Source organism: Dendrobium catenatum, unplaced genomic scaffold, assembly GCF_001605985.2.
Source record: "Dendrobium catenatum unplaced genomic scaffold, ASM160598v2 fragScaff_scaffold_206, whole genome shotgun sequence".
NCBI classification, from domain to species: Eukaryota; Viridiplantae; Streptophyta; class Magnoliopsida; order Asparagales; family Orchidaceae; genus Dendrobium; species Dendrobium catenatum.
The window spans coordinates 200,143-223,425 of record NW_021318668.1 but is presented as its reverse complement, the minus strand read 5'-3'; the positions used below and the strand labels follow the sequence as shown (position 1 = coordinate 223,425).

At 35.9% G+C, this 23,283-nt stretch overlaps 1 protein-coding gene across 1 annotated transcript; it reads left to right on the top strand.

The window, feature by feature from the left end:
- Positions 1-1,620: 1,620 nt before the first annotated feature.
- Positions 1,621-2,061, top strand: LOC110093770 (lectin-like). The gene has a single exon (XM_020818754.1). The coding sequence runs from the start codon at positions 1,621-1,623 to the stop codon at positions 2,059-2,061; it is 441 nt and encodes a 146-aa protein (XP_020674413.1).
- The last annotated feature ends 21,222 nt before the right edge of the window (positions 2,062-23,283 follow it).

Sequence of the window (23,283 nt, the reverse complement as noted above, 5' to 3'; positions counted from 1 at the left end):
AGAATAAGCCAACCAAAATCACTCCCAGACCACCCAACTGGGAGCAGCCATAGCCCAATCCAGCCAACAGACAACACCCTCACCAAGAACCACAGAGAAAGCAACGGCCAAAGACAGGCACCAGAAAATAGCTTGGCAAAAGAAAAACAACCAACCACGAAAGAGACTAGAGAAACAGGGGAAGACAGCACCCCCCTTGAGCCAGGAAACCCACTTTAACAACCTCATTTGACAACCTTGGATATAGTAAGACCGACGAGAGAAAATACGGCTGTAATCTAAGTCGTTAGCAAGTTGAATAGCTATATGTTTTGAATCTAACAAACCCACATGAAATGAACCCGACAATTTTAACCCATAAAAAAATTTTCGAATGATGTCTAAATTAGGTCTACGAAGCATGAATTTGCCAACAAGAGTAAACAAAAAGGGAATAGCCAACTTCTGTACCACAGCATCGTCAAAGATAAGAGCAGGACACCCTTTATAGGAGGAGTGCACAAAATGAATTTTCGATCCCGAAGAAGAGGAGGCACCCGAAACAACATCCTTAAAAGACCAAGAGTTACCAGCTAAGGTCTGAGGGACCACCGGGGAAGACGACGTCGGAGACGTCATCAACCCCCCACCCAACGAAAACCCAAAAACAAAACAAAACACCAGCGGAGAAAAACCAAGGCGAACAGGGAAAAAAGACTGAGAAAACCACCGAAAGCGAAAGAGCAGAGAAAGGAACGAGATTACCAACTAAGCGAAGGAGAACCAAAGGCAAGCTGAAAGATCAGAGAGGAGAAGATGAAGCCAAACCACCGCAGACTCAAAATCGCCTCCAAATTGCCAGAGGCGGCTAGGGTTTTTTTCGAAAGTGAAAAAGGATAGGTTATCAATCAAGTTGAATCTTTGAGTATGATATTGAAAATATTCAAAATAATTCTTCATTTATAAGGTCTCTTCTTTTGTCATGTATAAGGTTTTCAACATAACATCCAAATGAGGTTGTTGTAGTTTGCAAAGTTAAAATGTATTAGCTTTTTTTATCTTTAGCATTAAAATATTTTGATATTGCTCACCAGGCGAGTTAAAAGTGGGAGAACCCCATTGAAAGAAAGACAACTGGAATTCATTCATACTTAATGGTAGTCACTCATACTTAATGGTAGTCACATCAGCTAATTTATCAAAAGATTATATTAACTAATATTTATTTCAACATCTTAATTAATTCACTTCTATAATGTCGCCTTCATAATATATAGGTATTGCAGCTAAAATTTTTTAATATTTTGAACTTATTTCATTCAGTATAATATTTATATTTTAATTATATATACTGGATCTTCTTTATAATTTTGATGACATATGATCATTATCTAAAAACGTTTAACACTTTTTAAATTGTTTTTTAACATTTCACGCAATAAAATGAACTCTTACATGAAAAAAAAAAAACAGGCAGCTTTTCTATCTTGTAGGCAATGCTAGCTCTTTTTTTAACATGATTAGTGGAATAAGTCAAACTTTAAAAGTCTATTTCAATTTCAGACATTATATATATAAAGAAAGAGAGAGGGAAATTAACAGGGGTCCAGCAAAGTCCAACTGAAATCCCAAGCAGCTACCATGGCCTTTTCCTTCATCTCGGCTACTACAGTTCTCCCCCTCTTCTTCATGACAGCTTTATTAATGGTGAGCCATTTTGCCACGCCGGTCGCTGCTCGCAACAGTTTGAAATCGGGGCAATGGCTAAAATCGGGAGAATCTTTGGAGAAGGCTGGCTACTCATTCACGATGATGCAAAATTGTACCATCGCCGTCAGCGATTCCACTAAGAAAATTATTTGGTGGGCAACGGCCAAACATATAGATATCGGCTGCAGCCTGAAGCTGCAACATGATGGCAACCTCGTCATGTACAATATTAGGGGTGCTTTGTGGTCCAGTCGAACCTATCGAAAAACTTGGAAAATCTATAAGCTCATCCTCCGGGCAGATCACAATGTCGTCATAAATGACGATGAAACCAACACTATTTGGGAAACCGACACCTCATCAAGGCCTTAGCACAGGATATCCACATTACTGTCATGTCAAAAGAATTATATTACAGCTCATGTGATGCTTATATTTATTCCTCCAATAAGTTATTCTTAAATGCAATTATGTTATTGTATGATTAAAATTTCAACTAATAAACCTTGTCGACCTGCAATACGAGAGAGCGCCATATTTTGATTTATACTTTTATTATTATAATAAAATGAAAAATAGCATCTATTTAATCTACTTTCCATATGTATATATATAAAGTTTTAATATGTTATTGTTGCATCCTGAAGTATTCGCGGCGGTAGAGAAATACAAAATTTAGTGTCTTAATCTTGTACAAAAACCCGGAACGCAATCAGATAATAGAGAGGGTCTAGTATTTATAAGACGCAAGATTTTTACGTGAAAAACCCCTGAAAAGGGGGAAAAACTACGAGTTCTAACCCAATTTGAATGAATCCACTAGTATAACAGTTGATTACAAATGAGGTCCTTCCTTGAGAGAAGGCCTTAGCTTGATGTATATCTTATAGAATACATTACATGATGTGAATACAAAGAGTCACTATTGACGTGTTCATTTGATCGAGAGGACCGCTCGTCGGTGGACGATGTAAGTCGGAAGGATCGTAGTCGGCGGGCGACAGAGTTCAGAAGGATTGTAGTCGGTGGGCGACGTAACTCAAAAGGATCGTAGTCGGCGGGCGACGGAGGGCGGAAGGACTATAGTCGATGGGCGACGAAAGTCAGAAGGACCGTAGTCGGCAGGAGACGGAGGTTGGATGGACTGTAGTCGGTGAGTGATGTAAGTCAGAAAGACCGTAGTCCGTGGGCGATGGAGATCAGAAGGATTATTTTATAACGACAAAGGCCAGAAGGACGACGTCAGGTAAAAGCCCAACAATGGACAAAAATCCAGTATCGGATAGATGTCCAACAAAAGTTAGATAAACGGTAGAAGTCCGGCGTCTGGTAGAAACTTGGCGACGAGCGGAGATTCGACGTCAGGTAGAAATCTTACGTCAGTTGGCGGCCGAGGAGAACTCTGACTTCACTTGGATTTGTCTCGTCGAGCCGCTCGATTCGACTAAAAGCTCGTCATGTTTGAAAACTGTTTGGAAAACCAAATTGTTGATTGAACCTTCCAACAACCCTTCAGGTCCTTGATTTGAACTCATTTGGGCTCGGATTGAGTCGAATTTAGTGTTGTTGAGTTTGTATTCCCTAAATGATATGTTTGACTATAAGCTTGCTGAAATCAAATTTCAGATGATCCCATATTTAATTTTTGAAAGTTTTGGCTTGATTTTAGCCTCGAGATTCGTGCCCAATCAAGATAATTTTTTTATGATATATCAGTTGCCCCCTTTTTTCGAATGTCAAAGCTCTAGGAGTCTGAAAATATATATTTTAACATTTCAATTTGATTAAATCGCCAAAAATTGCGCTCCATAAAACATATGCTTACTCAAACTTGCTCATAGAGGCCTCGTTGAGCTCTGAAAGTACCAAAATTTAGTATGAAACGTCAAAAAATGTCTCCGGGGACCTCAAAAATATCGGAGTTGGACTGTCCGGTCCGGAAATTGGGCCCAGACATGCGTAGGCAGCCGAACCGGCCGCCCACCCGCCTCTTGCAGCCGGCGACGGTGCCCACGCGGCACTCCAATAAGCGAGCCTCTTGGGGTGCGCTGTTCTATGACTGGCTATTATATTTATTTATTTATTTAAAATTTTTTGGGGCCCACATGATTTTTTTTTTAATTCAAAAAAATCTGAAAAAAATCCAAAAAATTCCATAAATTTCTGAAAAAAATTTAAAAAAAATTGAAAAAATTTCACAAAATTCTAAAAAATTCCAAAATGTTTTTTCCTTCAAAAAAAAGGCTATAAATACCCCCCAAGGGTCAGGGGAAAACTTGCACCTTTTTCTTTTCTCCTTCTTACTTTCTTACAGTAGAGGCATTCTATTGCTTTTCAGAGGTGACTTTCTCTACTTAATTCAACGCCCCTCCTCTTGTATAGAAGTTAGAATTTTTTCTTTTTTCTCTCATTCTAGCTTTCTTATAGTGGAGGCATTCTGCTGTTTTTTATATGTAACTTTTCCTACTTAATTCAATGCCCCTTCTCTTCTACAGAAGTTGAAATTTTTTGCAACCTTTTCTTTTCTTTCTACTCTCGTGTTCTAAACTTAGAATAGGGGAGAAATTCTGCTATTTTTCGTAGGTGATGTTCCTTACCTAAATTTAGCGCTCATCTTCAGTATAAAAGGACTATTTTTCTCCTTCCACTGTCTACTTCTCTTGCTATCGTCTTACAATAGAGACATTCCGTTATTTTTTGTAAGTAACTTTCCCTACTTAAATTGGTGCCCCTCCTCTTGTACAGAAGTTTAACTTTTTGTAGCAATTTCTTTTCTTTCTCCTCCCTCATTATATCTTTCTTATAGTTGAGGCATTCTTCTGTTTGTTATAGGCGACATCCCCTATTAAAATTCAGGGTCCCTCTTCGTGTGTAGAAATTAGAAAATTTAGTGTTGTTCATTTTCTTCACATATGGTCTTCTTCTTACATTTGAGGCATTCCACTATCATGGTTATGCGTCAATCCCCTATCAAGCTTCAGTGTCCCTCTCTTGTGTATAAGGAGATTTTTTCCTTCTTATTCTTCACTTGTGTTCTTCTTCTTGCATTTGAGGCATTCTACTGTCGGAGATAGGTGACATTCCCATATCAAGCTTCAGTGCCCGTCTCTTATGTAAAAGAAGTCACGATGAGAGAATATCTTCTTAATAGATAACCCTTGATAGAAGAATATCCATCACTGTATGTATGCGAGGGTGATTTGAAAAGATCTGGCGGTTATAGTGTCCTGGACCAAAACTAGAAGTAATGAGTAGACGGGGATAATTTCGATGTTGTTTGAGAATAAGCTTGTCGGTGATGGATGATCAAGCCAAAGTCCGTTTCCAATCAATGACCGAGTGGAGAGCTAAAAGAAAGAGTTCGAAGATGCATTGCAAGTAGTAGTCAATTGACAATCCGATGATGGCTGATATGAAGTAAAGGACCGTTGGCAGAAATTAGATGAATGTACGATGATGGCGGGTATCTAATGGAATTTTGTAAAGATAATAAGCATCCATAGAGAAGTTTGCTGACATCAGATATCCCTTATTCAAGGAGCCAAAGTAGTGTGCTATATTAGTTGTCTAGCGACATATATATAGTGTTAACTGAGTTGAGGCCTGATAAAGATCAAATTATAATCTTTCTTTGAAGAATAAGTTGTAGAAAATGCATCAATTCATAATAGAAAAGATGTCACTTGAATCCACCAAGGATATTTGATCATTTTGAAGTTGCTTGTTGCTTGATGATTGTAACTTATACTGATGATATGAATGTTCCTTTTGATTTCCGATTCTTGCAAAAATGAACTTATTGTGTATTTCTTTGCAATGTAATTCCAGTGATATTGTAAATAAAGTTTAGAATTTATACTTCAAAGGAAGCTAAATTATTTATGCATCTATGAGGCATACTTTGATATGTTGTGTAATCTACTTTTTTAGGCTTTTTAGCTTGCTAAGAATCTTTGTAGAAGATGTCAATAGAATCCAGCAAGAATACATGAAATATCCAAGGTTGTATGTCAGAGCCTCGCTCGATGACATTAATCTATATGGAAGAGGTCGAGTGAATCCCCCAAGGATGTAGTACCTTATCCGAGGTTGTATGTCAGATCCTTTGGTCGATGACATTAACCTGTATGGAAGAGGTCGAGAGAATCTAGTAAGAATATAGGACCTTATTCTAGATTGTATATCAGAGTCTTTGCCCGATGACATAAACCTATATAGAAGAGGTCGAGAGAATCAACCAAGGATGTGAGACCTATCCTAGATTTTATGTCAGAGCCCTATTCGATGATATTAACTTGTGTGAAAGAGGTTGAGAGAACACCAATGATGTGAGACCTATTCGAAGTTATATGTTAGAGCCATGCGATGACGTTAACCTGTGTAGAAGAGGTCGAGAGAATCCACTAAGGATGTGAGACCTATCTAAGGTTGTATGTTGGAGCCTTTGCTTGACGACATTAACCTGTATGGAAAAGGTTGAGAGAATCCACCAAGGATGTGAGACCTATCTGAGCTTGTATGTTTGAGCCTTTGCTTGATAACTTTAACCTGTATGGAAAAGGTCGAGAGAATCCACCAAGGATGTGAGACATATCTGAGGTTGTATGTCGGAGCCTTTGCTCAATGATGTTTACCTATATGGAAGAAGTCGAGAAAATATACCAAGGATGTGAGACATATCCGAGGTTGTATATTGGAGCCTTTGCTCGATGATGTTAACCTTTATGGAAGAAGTTGAGAGAATCCATCAAGGATGTGAGACCTATCTGAGGTTATATATCCAAGCCTTTGCTAGATAATATTAACCTGTATGGGAGAGGTCGAGAGAATTCATAAAGGATGTGAGACCTATCTGAGATTGTATGTCAGAGCCTTTGCTCGATGACTTTAATATGTATGGAAGAGGTCGAGATTGTTGAAACTCGTTCACTATGAATTAGGTTGTTAAGCCTAAGTTTATGTCCCACGGCTAACCAAGAAGGGGGTGAATTGGTATTTTAAAAATTAATCAAACTTTTGAGTATTTTAAACCAAAATTAAATTTTAGTGATTTTTTTGTAGAAATAGTTTTTCAACCACAGTTTTAAACAGTAAATCACAAAAAAAAAAGTATCAAAAAAATAAAGACACCAGATTTATAATGTGTTGGTGAAATTTTGAAAACAGGTTTTGAAAAATATTAGTTTTCTTTGGGACTTACAATTGAATTCTAAAATCGAATTGTCTCGTTAGAAAAAGTATATCACCTCGAGAGGTGAAAATAAAATTTCATAACAGTATTCAGATTTAGAATTATGAAATTCGTCTTGAATATCGTGGTTTGGTCAAAACTAGACCTACATCCACTCCTCGGAGGCTCCCTCCGAGTATTGCACTAATACCCCTAGTGACTGTCCTTTTGCACCCACAGCAAGGCGGAGAAGCCTTTAATAAAACTCTTTTCACCACTACCCGGTGCGATAGAGAACCGTCGTCTTTTTACAATATCCCCAGTGCTGGCAGAGAACCATTCGTCCTTTCACACTCTCCTAGTGTGGGCAGAGAAACCTTCATCTTTTCACACTCTCCTAGCGTGGGCAAAGAACCCTTCGTCCTTTCACACTCTCCTAGTGTGGGCAGAGAACCCTTCGTCCTTTCACACTCTCCTAGTGTGGGCAGATAACCCGCGGCTATTCACACTCTCCAAGTGTTGGCATAGAACCGGATCTCCTTGATAGATCTTTTCTCAAAAATTCTAGAAGGAAGAAAGAAAAGAGTGAAGTAATCTCAAATCACAAGTAGAGATTCTTATCTTTAAACACCAAACAAAGCCTTCACGCTCCATTGGTAGGAATCCTCATTTGAATGCACTCTCACATTCTCTCCTTAACTCTTCTTTCAATAAGAACGAAGATCAATGAGCAAAAAGATTGGGTGGCAGTATAAATTTGACCTTATATAGGAGAGACAAGAAAAACCGTCCAAAAATTGTTAATATTCAAGTCAACATGAAATGGATCATCCCGTACGATCGTGGATCATCCTGGACGATTTAACTTAAAGTGTCGGAAATGATCCTAATGAATATTGGTATGAACTATGTTCGTAGACGATCATCGTCACGTACGAACTAGGTTCGTCCGGACGAACAGTTATTTCATAGGTGGGTTCCTAAATTACTACAGGATGTAAACAACTTACTTAAGTCGGTGCCCATCGTCCTGGGATGAACAGGACTTCGTCTGGACAAAATTTTTACAGAGGGAAACTCGTCCTGGCACGATTACAAATTTCGTCTGATCGAAATTTTTACAGAAAAGACTTCGTCCGGGGATGATTTAGATTTTGTCTAGACAAAATTCTTACAAAGCCCAAGTCGTCCTGGCTCGATTATAGATTTCGTCTGAACAAAATTTTTACAGAGCCTAACTCGTCTTGGGACGAAAATAATTTCGTCCTGGACGATCAGGACTTAGAAAAATTTCCTCCAACTATTATTCGCACCATTGCTCTTAAAAGGAGATAACTGACCTGATCGTCCCGTACGACTTGTATTCGTCCCGTACAATCAGTACAAAATTTTTTAGATCTCCTCAAGTGTGTGTGTGTGTTTATTAACTCAATTACAATCACTCCCTCTCAACTTTAATTCATACAAAATTATAAGATACAAAATACAAGATATCTCATGTTGAATTTGATTTGAAGACTTCAGTAGTTTGGTGTTCGAGTTTCCTGAAATGTTAGTACACACAAGAGCAAAAATAAATTTTCCAAAAAGTGCTAGGAGATAACTACACATAAAACAATAATTTTTAGATTCATCAAAACTATACAAGTTGCAAGAATGTAATACATGCAAATAGCAACTCTCTTAACAATCTCTCCCTTTTTTATGATGGCAAAATAATTATTATTTGTAGGATTTCAAATTATAAGAATCTTCTAAACTCCCCCTATATTTATAAACCCATGAAAATAAGGAGGCAATTAAATTAAAAAAATTTTGTTTAAAAAAAATTTTAAAAAACACAAAACAACAAAAAAGATAAAATAAAAACAATCAAACACACATACGAAAACATACGATAAAATAAATAAAAAATAAAATAAATACACTTGACACAAATACATAAGACACAAAAAAATAATTTCTCCCCCTTTTTGACAACATCAAAAAGTAAAGAAGAAAAATACTTAAAATGTAAGTAGAAATATGAAAATTATTTGACAATTTAACCTTAAAAGTGATTGAAATATTGTATGCAAATAAAATTAAAACATTTGACAAATCAGAGAAATTCATACGAATTAAGAAGTGATATAACATAGATAATAAAAAGAATTTATCAAAGACATGAGTCAATTTAGACACTAAGATATAGAAAATCATTGCACTAAGGATGAATAAAAAATTGTATATTTCAAATTTCAATATCAATTATAAATGAACATAAGATCAATTTGAATTAAGAGATTAAAAGAATTTGGAAAGAAATAACTATCATATGTGGCGCTATGCGCATTTTTTTCACATTTGTGGCACATTTTTTTGCATCATTTTTACTTTGGGCTTATTTTGTGCCTCTTTTTTTTTGCACTGCGAACTTTTGCGCATTCCTTTTGATTTTTTGTACTTTTATACAATTTGCAAGAGTAATTTTATTCTTTCCAAAAATAATAATCTAAAATTTTAAATTTTTCTAAGTGCATAAATAATGATTGATAAGTGAAATATAAAATAAGAAATCATCGCAATTGCAATAATAATATTAACAATAAGGCAGTCTAAAAGAGAGACATGAAATTGAAAATTCTAATAATATCAAGTTATAACCAAAACTTAAACTTAGAATAGTTAGATTTTCTAATGAATTTAATTTTAACTTATAATTCAGGTTATAGCACAGTTAAGATTAAAAAATCTAATGATTTTCATAAAGACTTATAAGCATTTCAGGAATAAGTTCAAATCAAAACATAAGAACTAATATTGATATCACTTGGAAGATATTACAATGATATATCAGTATATCAATACAAAATAAAACATCTAAAATAAAAAAGAAATACATCGAACTACTAAAAACAAACAATAACAATCACATAAAGTAAAAATAATAACAACACAAACACATAACATCAAGTGCATCTATCACTCAGATGGTCCCTGATTTGGAGGAGGAGGAGGAGGAGCACCACCAAAGAGGTTAAAGTATGTATTCATCATAAGTACATTGGTACTAATATCATTCATTTGCTCCCTTATATAGCCCATGTCATATTGATATTGAGCAGCCTGTTGCTATAAATGAGTCTCAATTTAATCAAAACGTTGATCAAAATGAGTCTCTAACTGATCAAATTCTTGAACCAAATCCTGATAATTTGGTTCATTAGCAGGAGCAGGTGCACCTTCTGGCTCTTCTTCTGTATCACTTATGACATGTGCTTTACCTGATTCCTCCTTGAAGATCGCTCTAAATGATCCATCATTATAGTAGAGATATTCTTCATATTCTTGATATAGATGAACCGATTTGTATTTCTTCTCCAGAATAAAGGTAACTAAGTGTCCTAAGATAATATTCCTTTTTCTTTTCTGTTCAGCATGACCAATTTCAGAAAGCCCATAAAGATAGTCAAGGATAAGTTGAGCTTCATCTATAGGCTCAGTTCACATGATTAAAAAGGTCACTATAGAGAGAAGGGGGGAAATATTGACTCTATCACCAGCTTTTGGAATGATTGAAGTTCTAAGAACGTGCTGGATGATGCGTGCATTCCGAACAAGACCGGATACCTTAGCCACATGCTCATTTAACCCATTTCCTCTAATCACCATATTGATTTCATACCATTTATATTGATCATTGTTGATTAAGGTATGGGCTCTTTCTCCCTCAGTCCTTAAATTTAGAAATGCTCCTAAGTCATGCTTGGTGATTTCAACTTTTTGTTTGAAGACATAGGAACGAATCACAGTGGTCAGAGTTGAAGGACATATTGGCTAGAAAGTAGTGAAAGGTTTCTTTGTTATAGAGGTGGACTAGAGTAAGGATAAAGCGAAACTAAGTTGAAGCAAATAAATGCATTACTTGAAAGGTAATATCTTCTTAGATTAAGATCCGGGATGGGGTGATATTGGTTGAAGCAAACCTAGGAAAAGAATCCTCATTTTCTTTGGACAAAAAATTTTCGGATGAATTCCCATGTGGTTTCTTGACTAAGACCTTTTGACGCTTGCTTGAACTGGCCATTTGAAAATGATCTAGAGTAAGAATGGATTTGAAAGTGATGTTTAGAGAGTAACAATTGAGTTGAAAAGACCGCTTATTTATTAATAAATGATTCGTTCGTACCAGCCAAAAATAATTCGTCCCGTACGACATTTTCATTCGTCTAGTATGAAAATATTTCGTACAGACGATCCAATACGACCAGAATGAAATGGCTTTTCATAATCAACGCGACTTATGAAGCATCCTTTCGTACAGACTTTTGACCAGACTGATCGTACAGACGAACACGTGTTAGTCCCGGGACGATCAAAACTTATATCGTTTTAATGGCAGTTGAAACCGTCCGCTACATCGAATCGACATGTGTTCGTCAAGACGAACCAAAGGTTCGTACGTACGAAGTTCGTATTAAAAACTACCTTATCCATTCAACCGCTTTATTCATTCGGCCCATCGATTGAAAAATAAATCGTCCCGTAAAATCATAATTATCATCCAGACGAAGTGACCATTAAACACTAAAAACTGCATGCAAACGGTTTAAAATCTAACACTTTGACACATTACACAAATCATCCCGTACAAAAATTTTTCATCCCGGATGTTTTTTCACAACAAAAAAAATTTGATTTTGCACACAAATAAAAACTAAAATTCAAATGACACATTAAAAACACCATGTAGAACAATAAAACACAAATTAAAAACAAATCACATAAAAATAAGATTAAAAACTCATAACGAACACAAAAACATTAACTAGAAAACAAACATCAATGTTGCAGAAAACATTTTTATTTAAGCTTTTAAATCATTCACACCAAGCCTTGTTCATAATGCACTGAAAGTATCAAAGGCTAAAGATTTTGTAAAAATATCTGCAAGTTGATTTTTAGTTGTAACATAAATGAGTTCAATTTCTCCATTGGATACATGATCCCTTATGAAATGATACCTTATGTCTATGTGTTTGGTTCTTGAATGTTGAATAGGATTTTTAGAAATGTAAATAGCACTAGTGTTATCATAATAAATTGGAATAGTGCCTATAAACAATCCTAAATCAATAAACTGTTGTTTCAACCAAAGTACTTGTGCCACACAACTTCATAATACAATGTATTCAGCTTCAGCAGTAGATAGGGCTACTAAATTTTGTTTTCTACTGGATCAAAAGACTAAAGAATTTTCATTGAATTGACATGTTCCAGAAGTGCTTTTTCTAGCCACCCTATATCCTATAAAGTCAGAATCTGAATAATCAATTATTTCAAATGAAGAGCTAAACATACGATACCAAATTCCTAAGTTCTAAGTTCCTAAAAAATATCTTAAAATCCTTTTCACTACTTTTAAATGTGATTCTTTTGGATCTGATTGAAATCTAGCACAAAAAGACACTAAACATGATATCGAGGCAGCTAGCTGTCAAGTAATGCAATGATCCAATTATCCCTCTAAATTTCTTTTGATCAATAGAATTTCCCTTATGGTCATTATCCAACAGAACTAAGGAACTCATTGGTGTACAACAGGTTTAGCATTATCCATTTCATACTTTTTGAGGATGTCCTTAACATACTTCGATTGACTAAAAAATGTGCCTTCCTCAATTTGATTAATGCTAAATCCTAGAAAGTAACTCAAATCTCCCATTAGACTCATTTCAAATTCACTACTCATTATTTTAGAAAAATTATCATAAAGATTTTTATTTGAAGATCCAAAAATGATATCATCCACATAAATTTGAACAATGAGTATATCCTTTCCACATCTCTTCAAAAAGAGAGTTGTATCCACACTTCCTTTTTCAAAAGATCTTTTAAGTAGGAAGGTGCACAACCTCTCATACCAAGACCTAGGTGCCTATTTCAATCCATATAATGCCTTTTTCAACTAGAAAATATGATTTGGGTATTTAAAATTTTTAAAGCCTGGAGGTTGTTCTATAAACACATCTTCTTGAATTACCCCATTTAAAAAGGTACTTTTGACATCCATTTAATACAATTTAAATCTTCTAAAATAGGCAAGGCAACAAAACCCTAATTTCTTCAAGTCTAGTAACAGGGGCAAAAGTCTCCTCAAAATCAATCCCTTCAATCTGATTATACCCCTTAGATACTAATCTAGCCTTATTTTTAATGACCACTCCTGAGTCATTCATTTTATTTTTGAATACCCACTTAGTTCCAACTACACTTTGATTTTTTGGCCTTATAGTTAATTGCCAAACTTTATTTCTTCCAAATTGATTCAACTCTTCTTGCATGGCCAAAATCCAAAATTCATCCGATAGTGCTTGATCAATATTTGTGGGTTCTATAGTTGAAATGAAGGCTGAATGATTGACTTCCTTATTTAATCCATGCTTATTCCTTACACCCTCACTAGGTTCACCTATAATCAATTCCCTTGGGTGGTTTTTAGAAAATGTCAAATCTCTAGGAAATGGGTTTTCTATCTTTAAATTTTCTTCCACATTTTCTTCCAAATTTATTTTATCAAACTTTTGTGAGTTTTCTACAATCTCATCTTCTTCAATATTTGGCTCTTTCATATTTCCAGATTCATCAAATACAACATGTGTGGTCTCCTCAATTACCAAAGTTCTTTTATTAAATACCCTATAAAATTTTCCAACATTTGAGTATCCAACAAAAATTTCTTCATCTGATTTTGGATCAAATTTTTCTAAGGCGGATTTTCCATTGTTATGAATGAACACCTTGCAATCAAAAACATGCAAATGAGATAAATTAGGTGTTCTTCCTTTTAGTAACTCATAGGATATTTTATTTAATTTTGATCTCACATTCATCATGTTCAGAACATAACATGCAGTGCTAACTACCTAATCCCAAAAATATTTTGGAAGTGAGTAATCTGCCAACATTGCTCGGGTGGCTTCTATTAATGTTTTGTTTTTCCTCGACTACCCCATTCTGGGGAGGGGTTCTAGGTGCAGAAACGTTGTGATAAATTTCATTTTCCTTACAAAATTCATCAAATTTCTCATTCTCAAATTCTCCTTCATGATCACTTTGTATAGAAATTATTTCACACCCTAGTTTTCTTTAAATCCAAGTCAAAAATTTTCTAAATTCCTCAAATAATTCACTCTTATGAAATAGAAATCTAACCCATATAAATCTGGAGTAATCATCCACAATCACAAATCTGTATACCTTCCCTCCTTGACTCATAGTTCCAATAGGTCCAAAAAGATCAATATGCAAAATCTCTAAAAGTTTACTAGCTCTAAGATCTTTATTGGACTGAAAAGAGGACTTTACTTGCTTTCCTAATTGACATGCATCACAAAAGTGGTCCTTAGTAATGTTTAGTTTATGTATACCTCTCACTAAGTTCTTTTGGGTAATCCTCCTAATGTTTTTCATGCTAGAATGAAAAGGTATTCTATGCCATAGCCATGACTCATCAGATATAGTTTTCAAACAAAAAGCAGTAGGAGAATTAATGCAATTTAAATTTAACATGTAAACATTGTTTACCCTTTTACCATTCAAAACATCTTTATCATTTAGGCTTAATATGCAGCTAGTAGGAAAAAAATTGACACAATAACCCATATCATATTGCTGGCTTATACTTAACAAATTATGCTTTAAGCCTTTTACCAATAACACATTGTCAATAAAATTTTTTTTAAAATTTCTAATCATACCTGATCCAATCACCTTCCTTGTGGTGTTATCTCCAAGTGTAACCTTACCTCCACTCCTGGCTTCCAACGTTATGAATTGAACAGTATCTCTAATCATATGCTTTGAGCATCCGCTGTCTAGGTACCATATGCTCTCATGAGGTCTTGTGTGAGGGCGACCCTGCAAAATTATCAAACGTTAGACCTGGGAACCCAAACAAGTTTAGGTTCACCTTTTAGCAATTTATAATCGAATGCATGTATGATATGTCTAGGTTTATGCATTTTAGGTCTCCACACCAAATTAGTTTTCCTCTTTAAAGTACAGGTGTGAGCTATATGTCCAAATAATCCATAATTATTACATTTTATTTTAGGAAATGGATTCCTAAGTCTTTTACCATTTACTTGTCTATTTAGTGATTGCATGAATTTAGGATACAAAATAGGATTAGTAAAATCTTCAAGTCTGGGAGGTATCCTGTTATCCTCGAGAGCTTTTATCTTTAATCTAAAAAATGAGTTCATATCTTTCAAAATTTTATTTGTATAATTGGTTCAATAAAGTTTGCTCTCAAATTCATCCTTAGAATTTTTAAATTCACTTTCAAGTTTTGCATAGGATGTTTTTAAATTCTCATGATTTTTATTCAAGTTATCAAACTCATCAAGTAATTTCATGTTGTTATTATCAATTAAAGCATGATCTTTCCTAAGGATTTTATATTCCTTTTTAAGTTCTTTCAATTCTAAACTAAGGCTAGCATGCATTTTCTTCATTTTCCTATATGATTCATGCATGCATTCAGAAATTTCAAAAAGTTCATCATAAGTTAAGTCACATACCTCTTCTTGATCTGACTGATCAAGATTGTCGGCCATTAAGCAAAGATTAGTGACTTCCTCTTCCTTTTCTATTTTTGATGAGTCCGAAGCTGAGTCCGCCCAAAAAGCTCATTGGAACTTCTTCTTGCCCTTCTTCACAACTAGTTTCTTCTCTACCTTCTCATTGTTAGGATTGGCATTGAGTTTTGGGCATTCAGTCTTTATATGTCCAGGTTTCCTGCACTCATAGCAAATAATTTCATTAGAAACCTTGGCATTTCTATTGAATTTACCTATATTCCATTGCTGGTGTCTCTTTTGCTTCCTCTTCAGAAAGCTTCTGAACTGCTTAGTCATCAATATGATGTCATTTTCATCCTCAGATTGTGAGTGTTCACTCTCAGCTCTTCTACATTCAGTGCTATGTTTTTCTCCCTTCGTGGTTCACCTGCATCAACCTTTCTTTGGCTAACTCCTTGCTCGTAAGCAATAAGCGAACCAAGAAGATTGTCAATAGAGTAAATATTTAAATCCTTAGACTCTGTAATTGCAGTAATTTTAGCATCATATGCAGTAGGTAAGCAATGAAGAATCTTATTAACCATTTTAGCATTTGCTAACTCCCAACCCAATGCATGCAAAGAGGTGACTATTTGTGTGAATCTTGTTTATATATCAGAAATAGATTCATTTGGTTTCATATGAAACAGTTCATAATCATGCAACAAGATATTATGTCTAGATTGCTTAACCCCATTAATCCCCTCATATGTTATACAAAGTCTATCCCATGTTTCCTTTCCACTTTTGAAAGTGAAAACCCGCATCTAGTCTTCTGATTTTAAAGCACAAAAGAAATTATTCAAGTATTTGGCATTTAGTTATGCTAAGTCACGTTCTTCTACTATCCAGTCTGCAAAAGGTGTTTCAACTCTAACTCCGTCAACTAATCTAGTTGGTTTTATATATCCTTCCTAGAGTATGATCCACATAAGATAATCAAGTGACTGTAAAAAAGTAGACATGTGAGATTTCCAAAAATCAAAAAGTATATTGTCAAATAGTGGAGGTCTAGTTATAGAGTAACCCTCAGGTGTTTCGATTTCCAAATGTAGCCATTTACGATAATCAAAAAGTAGTCTAAACTTATGATTTTGAAACAAAGCTCTGATACCACTTGTTGAAACTCCTTCACTATGAATTAGGTTGTTAAGCCTAAGTTTATGTCCCACGGCTAACCAAGAGGGGGGTGAAATGGTATTTTAAAAATTAATTCCTCTTTTAAGTATTTTAAACTAAAATTAAATTTTAGTGATTTTTTATAGAAATAGTTTTTCAATCACAATTTTAAATAGTAAATCACAAAAATAAAAAGTAGTAGAAAAATAAAGACACCAGATTTATAGTGGTTTGGTCAAAACCAGACCTACATCCACTCCCTAGAGGCACCCTCCGAGTATTGCACTAATACAACTAGTGACTCTCCTTTTGCACCCACAGCAAGGCGGAGAAGCCTTTACAAAAACTCTTTTCACCACTACCCGATGTGGTAGAGAACCATCGTCCTTTTACACTATCCCTAGTGCTGGTAGAGAACCCTTCGTCCTTTCACACTCTTTTAGTGTGGGCAGAGAACCCTTTGTCCTTTCACTCTCTCCTAATGTGGGCAGAGAACCCTTCATCCTTTCACACTCGACTAGTGTGGGCAGAGAACCCTTCATCCTTTCATAGTCTCCTAGTGTGGACAAAGAACCCGCGGCTGTACACACTCTCCAAGTGTCGGCAGAGAATCTGATCTCCTTGACATAACTTTTCACAATAATTCTAGAAGGAAGAAAAAAAAGAGTGAAGTAATCCCAAATCACAAGTAGAGATTCTTACCTTTAAACACCAAGCGAAGCCTTCACACTCCAGTGGTAGGAATCCTCCTTTCAATGCACTCTCACACTCTCTCCTTAACTCTTCTTTCAATAGGCACGAAGATCAATGAGTAAAATGATTAGGTGACAGTAAAAATTGGACCTTATATAGGAGAGACAAGAAAAATCATCTAAAAACTATAAATATTCAAGTCAACACGAAATTGATCATCCCGTATGATTGTGGATCGTCCTGGATGATTTTACTTAAAGTAGCGAAAATGATCCTAATGAATATTGGTACGAACTATGTTTGTACACGATCATCGTCCCATATGAAATAGGTTCATTCGGACGAACAATTATTTTATAGGTCGGTTCCTAAATTACCGCAGGATATAACCAACATACTTAAGTTAGTTCCCATTGTCCTGGGATGAACAGAACTTTGTCCGGACGAAATTTTTACAGAGGGCAAATCGTCCTAGCACGATTATGAATTTCGTCTGAATGCAATTTTTACATAGAAGACTACATCCGAGGACAATTTAAATTTCATCTGGACGAAATATTTACAGAGCCCAAGTCATCCTGGCATGATTATAGATTTCTTCTGAACGAAATTTTTATAGAGGCTAACGCATCCTGGGATGAAAATAATTTCGTCCTGGACGATCAGGACTTAGAAAAATTTCCTCCAACTTCTGTTCGCAACATTGCTCTTAAAAGGAGATAACTGACCCGATCGTCCCGTATGAATTGTATTCGTCCCGTACGATCAGTACAAAATTTTTAAGATCTCCTCAAGTGTGTGTGTGTTTATTCACTCAATTACAATCATTCCATCTCAACTTTAATTCATACAAAAATTACAAGATACAAAATACAAGATATCTTATGTTGAATTTAATTTAAAGACTTCAGTAGTTTGGAGTTCTAGTTTCCTGAAATGTTAGTACACACAAGAACAAAAACAAATTTTCCAAAAAGTGTTAGGAGATAACTACACATAAAACAATAATATTTGGAATCATAAAAAATATACAAGTTGCAATAATGTAAAACATGCAAATAGCAACTCTCTTAACAGCGAGAATCCACCAAGAATGTGAGACCTATCCGAGGTTATATGTCGGAGCCTTTGCTCGATGACATTAACCTATATGAAAGAGGTCGACAGAATCCACCAAAAAAGTGAGACCTATCCGAGATTGTATGTCGGAGCCTTTACTCGACAACGTTAACCTGTATGGAAGAGGTCAAGAGAATCCACCAAGGATGTAAGACCTATCCAAGGTTGTATGTCGGAGCCTTCGCTCGACGATATAAACCTATATAGAAGAGGTCGAATCGACACCCCCTGGGATCGATTTTTTCCTTGATAGGGAGGGGGCGAATGCCGTGTGTATCCAGAATCAAAGTTAAAGATTGACCAATTTTTAGATCTTTCATGCCATTTTGAGGTCAATATTAAGACCTTACCCAAGGAATAGAAGTTTAAATATGGACTGTATAAATCTTGTAATTGATCGGAAGTATCCTTGCTATCATTGGGATTTTCCTGAAATATTATCTATATATTGAAAACATTGCAGGATCTGTTTGACCATGGTTGGAGTCAAAGTTTCCCCTCAGGGTCCGCATCTTATTCTTATGAAATTGATGCAATAATGACTAATGTCAGGAAGTATATATGAATGACCTTCTGAGGTTTGAGCAAAATTTGCCCCATACTTGGGAACTACATTCCCACATATGGTGTCAAACTATTGCATCCTGGAGTATTCGCGATGGTAGAAAAATACAATGTTTAGTGTCTTAGTGTTGTAAAAAATTTTGGCACATAATCAGATAAGCGAGAGGATCTGCTAGGTTTGAATGAATCCATTAGTATAGAAATTGATTACAAATGAGGCCCTTCCTTGGGATAAGGCCTTAGCTTGATGTACATCTTATAGAGTACATTACATAATGTTAATACAAAGAGTCTTTATTGACGTGTTCGTTTTGTCTGGAGGTCCGCTTGTCGGTGGACGATGTAAGTAAGAAGGATCGTAGTCGACCGACGATGGAGGCCAGAAGGACTGTAGGCGGTGGGTGACGTAAATCAGAAGGACCGTAGTCGGCGAGCGATGGAGGTCGAAATGACTATATTTGGAGAGAGACGTAAGTCAGAAAGACCATAATTGATGGGCGACAGAGGTTAGAAGGACTGTTGTCTAACGATGAAGGTTAGAAGGACGACGTCAGTTAGAAGTCCAACAATGGACAAAAATCCAATATCGGATAGATGTCTACAAAAGTTTGATAACCAGTAGAAGTATGACGTCTAATAGAAACTTGGCGACCACCGGAGGTCTGAAGTCAGGTAGAAATCCGACATCAGTTGGTGGCCAAGGAGAACTCCGACATCACTTGGAGTTCGGGTGAAACTCCAGCATCACTTAGAGGTCGGGTGAAATTCCGGCGTCACTGGAGGTCTAGCTGAATTCCAGCATCACTTGGAGTTCGGGTGAAACTCCGACGTTACTTGGGCAGAATTCTGGTGTCACTTGAGCGTCGGGTAGAATTCCGGCGTCACCCAAGCGTCGAGCAGAATTCTGGCGGTGGTCGTGGAGGAGTTTCTTCCCTCCAATAATTCTCTTCTTCTTCTTACTTGGGTCCCCCCTCCCCCCTCTCAAGAGAAATAAGGGGATCTATTTATTAATTTTTGGAGTGGCATGGCCCGTAAATAGGTGAGAGATCAGAGTAAAATGTGGAGTGGTTCGATGGACGACTGATATTGAATCCCTTGATTATGCACTGTTCGTTATACATTTGAAGGTCTTAGTGGTGTTGTAATTCAGCGATCTTGTGATCTTTGGATTTTTCTCGTCGAGCCGCTCGATTCGACTATAAGCTCATCATGTTTGGAAACTGTTTGGTAATCCAAATTGTGGTTTGAACCTTCCAATAGCGCTTCGGGTCCTTGATTTGGACTCATTTGGGCTCGGATTGAGTCGAATTTGGTGTCGTTGGGTTCGTATTTCCGAGACGATCAGTTCGACTGTAAGTTAGCTGAAATCAAATTTTAGATGATCCCAAATTTAATTTTTGAAGTTTCCGACTTGATTTTTGCCTCGAGTTTCGTGCAAGATCAAGATAATTTTTTTATGATATATCAGTTATATTTTAATTTTTTCATTCTATCCAAAACTCATTATAGAATCATATTTAAAAATTATATTTATAATAATAAATTAATCTTCAATTATAGTATTTAATTAGTATTGATTTAATATCTAATATTTAATTTTTCAATTACTTGCTCAATTAAATTAAAAATAATACATTTTTTTTACTTTGTTCATTCTCTCAAAAAAATAATCAGGAATAAACTTTAAAAATTGCTTTTTATGTCTACTTTAATCTTAAATAATTTTTTTTTAATATTGATTTAATATCAAATAATATAATTTTTAAATTACTTAATTAAATTATAAATTTTATGGTTTTTATTATAAAATTTACTAATCTAACAAGATATCTAAAAAATATTAGGTTGCATCGAATACAAAAAAATTACTCCAAAATTAATAAATATTACCATCTTTTCTAGCTTGTAATAGAGTAAATAATAACTTATGAATCCATTGTATAATTACTATCATTTTATTTATATTGAGATTTGTGTTCTACTAATAAAGAACTTTCTACAATGAAGGTTTAATAAAGCACCATGATTTTATTGCAGTAATGGATTCCGATGAACCATTGATTTTATCTTTTATAATAAAAATTTTATGTGAGTTTTTGGTGAATAAGAATTGGTTCGGCGGATCCCCTTCATGTCATGCCGGTTTTGTACTTATTGTTAGTTATATTATGTCATTCCTTTTTTTTTTAGCATTGATATATAGGAATACTAGCTGAAAGCAACTATGTTCCATATGGCAGGATCTCAAGACACTGAGCAACAGACAAAGGTTCAGTTCATAGCACAATACTGTTGACCTCATTTTTGTATGAGGTCACTGAGACCCTTCCAGACTCCAGATTAATCTAGACCCTAGGATCTTCTCTAGAGCTTAGGATTCATCCATACTCTAGATTCCAAGTCCTAGGACCATTCTAGATTCCAAATCCTAAGATCCTTCTAGATTCTAGATCTTAGAGTCCCTCTAGATCCTAGGACCAATCCAGCCCTCTGATCAATTCAAGTCTTAAACTAATCCAAGCTTCAATCAATTCAAACATTAAAACAATACTGACCTCAACCCATTCCAGATCTCAACTCAATTTGAGTCTCAATCAAAACCATACTTCAGTCCAGTTCAAAACCCAAACTTCAGTTAAAACTCTAATCCTGCATCTGTCAAACTTCAACCTTATCCTACCACTCATGATCATACCAAATGATCACAAATGATACGGATAATTCAAATACAGTCATTCAAACTCAGAATCCATTTTAAATAAAAAAAAAATCCAGACTCAAATCCAAGGTTCAAAGGCTTGGTCCTGAAGGCCTTTTTCATTGATTTTTCAAATACTTTGAAACCCAGTCAAATGACCTCTGATTCAGGGTCTGTAAGTTGCATACTGATGTGACATGTATCTAGAGGTTACCCTTCAAATTTGGGCCCATTCTGAGGTCACTAACTACAGAATCTAAATAAAAATCCGAAGGATGTAAAACCTTCAGATATTTACAGCCTATACCACTGAACCTCCCACCTTGAAGATTCTGCCCCTAGAGGCTTCACCAAAGCCTCTAATCAATTCCAGACCATTAATCCTGATATGTTGACTAATAAATTGCATTTTTTTTGGACTCATTTTAGCCCCTAGTGACCATGAGCCCAAAAATGACCAGAATACCCCTTAGGGGCTCAAACATCGATTTCAAACCAAACGACCTCCGAATTGTTTGGAACCACCTCCAGAAAGTTTCAAATATCAAACCAAACATGTTGGACTCATTTCCAGGCCCTGGGTCAACTTGGTTGACCAAGTCAACACAGCTGACCTAAAAGGGCCTTTAAGGGTCCAAATGGTTGTTTTGACCCAAATGACCTCTCTAGGCCATGGAACCACTTCCATTGGTCTTGAAATGTCATTTTAAACCTATGGAGCCTGATCCCAGACCCTGGGTCAACCTGGTTGACCATGTCAACCATTTTGACCCAAATGACCCTTAATGGGCCCAATAAAGCCCATTTAGCCAAATCAAATCCTACAAACCCTGGGACCACATCCAATAGACTCCAAAGTTCATTTCAAATTGATTGAACCCATTTCCAGACCCTAAACCCACCTGGTTTACCAAGTCAACCAACTTTGACTTAAAGGCCCATTAAAGGCCCAATAGGCCTATTTGACCCAAAAAGCCTATTTAATTTCTGAAACCACCTCTACCAGACTCCAAATGTTGTCTCAAACCTATCCAGATTGAACCCACACCCTGAGTCAACCTGGTTGACCCAGTCAACCTAGGTTGACTCAAAATTTCCTCAAGGCTCTAATGGGTTGTTTTAACCCATTCAACCCATGGAATCCTTCTCAGAGCTCCAAAATCAACTCTTAACATAACCTAACCATGTCTCAACTCTTAGTCAATCAAAATCCAAGCCAAGTCGACTAAGTCAAAGTATTAGGACTTAGTCAAAATAGCCCAAATCCCATTTCAAATATTCAAACTCCAATGGCATAACATGAAGCCTTCATTTGATCTATCCTACAAATATCCTAAACTTCTCCTTGCCACTTCATCAGACCCTTGACTGAGTTGACTGGTCAAACCAGTCCACTCAAGGCTTAAAGGATCATTTCTATGGTCAACCCGACCTTTTTAACCAATCTAGCTCAACCCAGGCCCATCCAGCCAGTGAAACACAGCTTTGATGCCAACTCAGCCTCCCTTGACCCCTTGACTGGTCAACATAGTCAAACCCAAGGCTTAAACCTCTCCAAAAGGTCATAATAAGCCTTTAGCCCACTTTCCCTTGATTTAGGCTGCTTTAGACCGACCTATTAAAAC

Excerpts from the sequence above, each read along its gene's own strand:
- LOC110093770 (XM_020818754.1), top strand. The coding sequence starts at position 1,621 with ATGGCCTTTTCCTTCATCTCGGCTACTACAGTTCTCCCCCTCTTCTTC.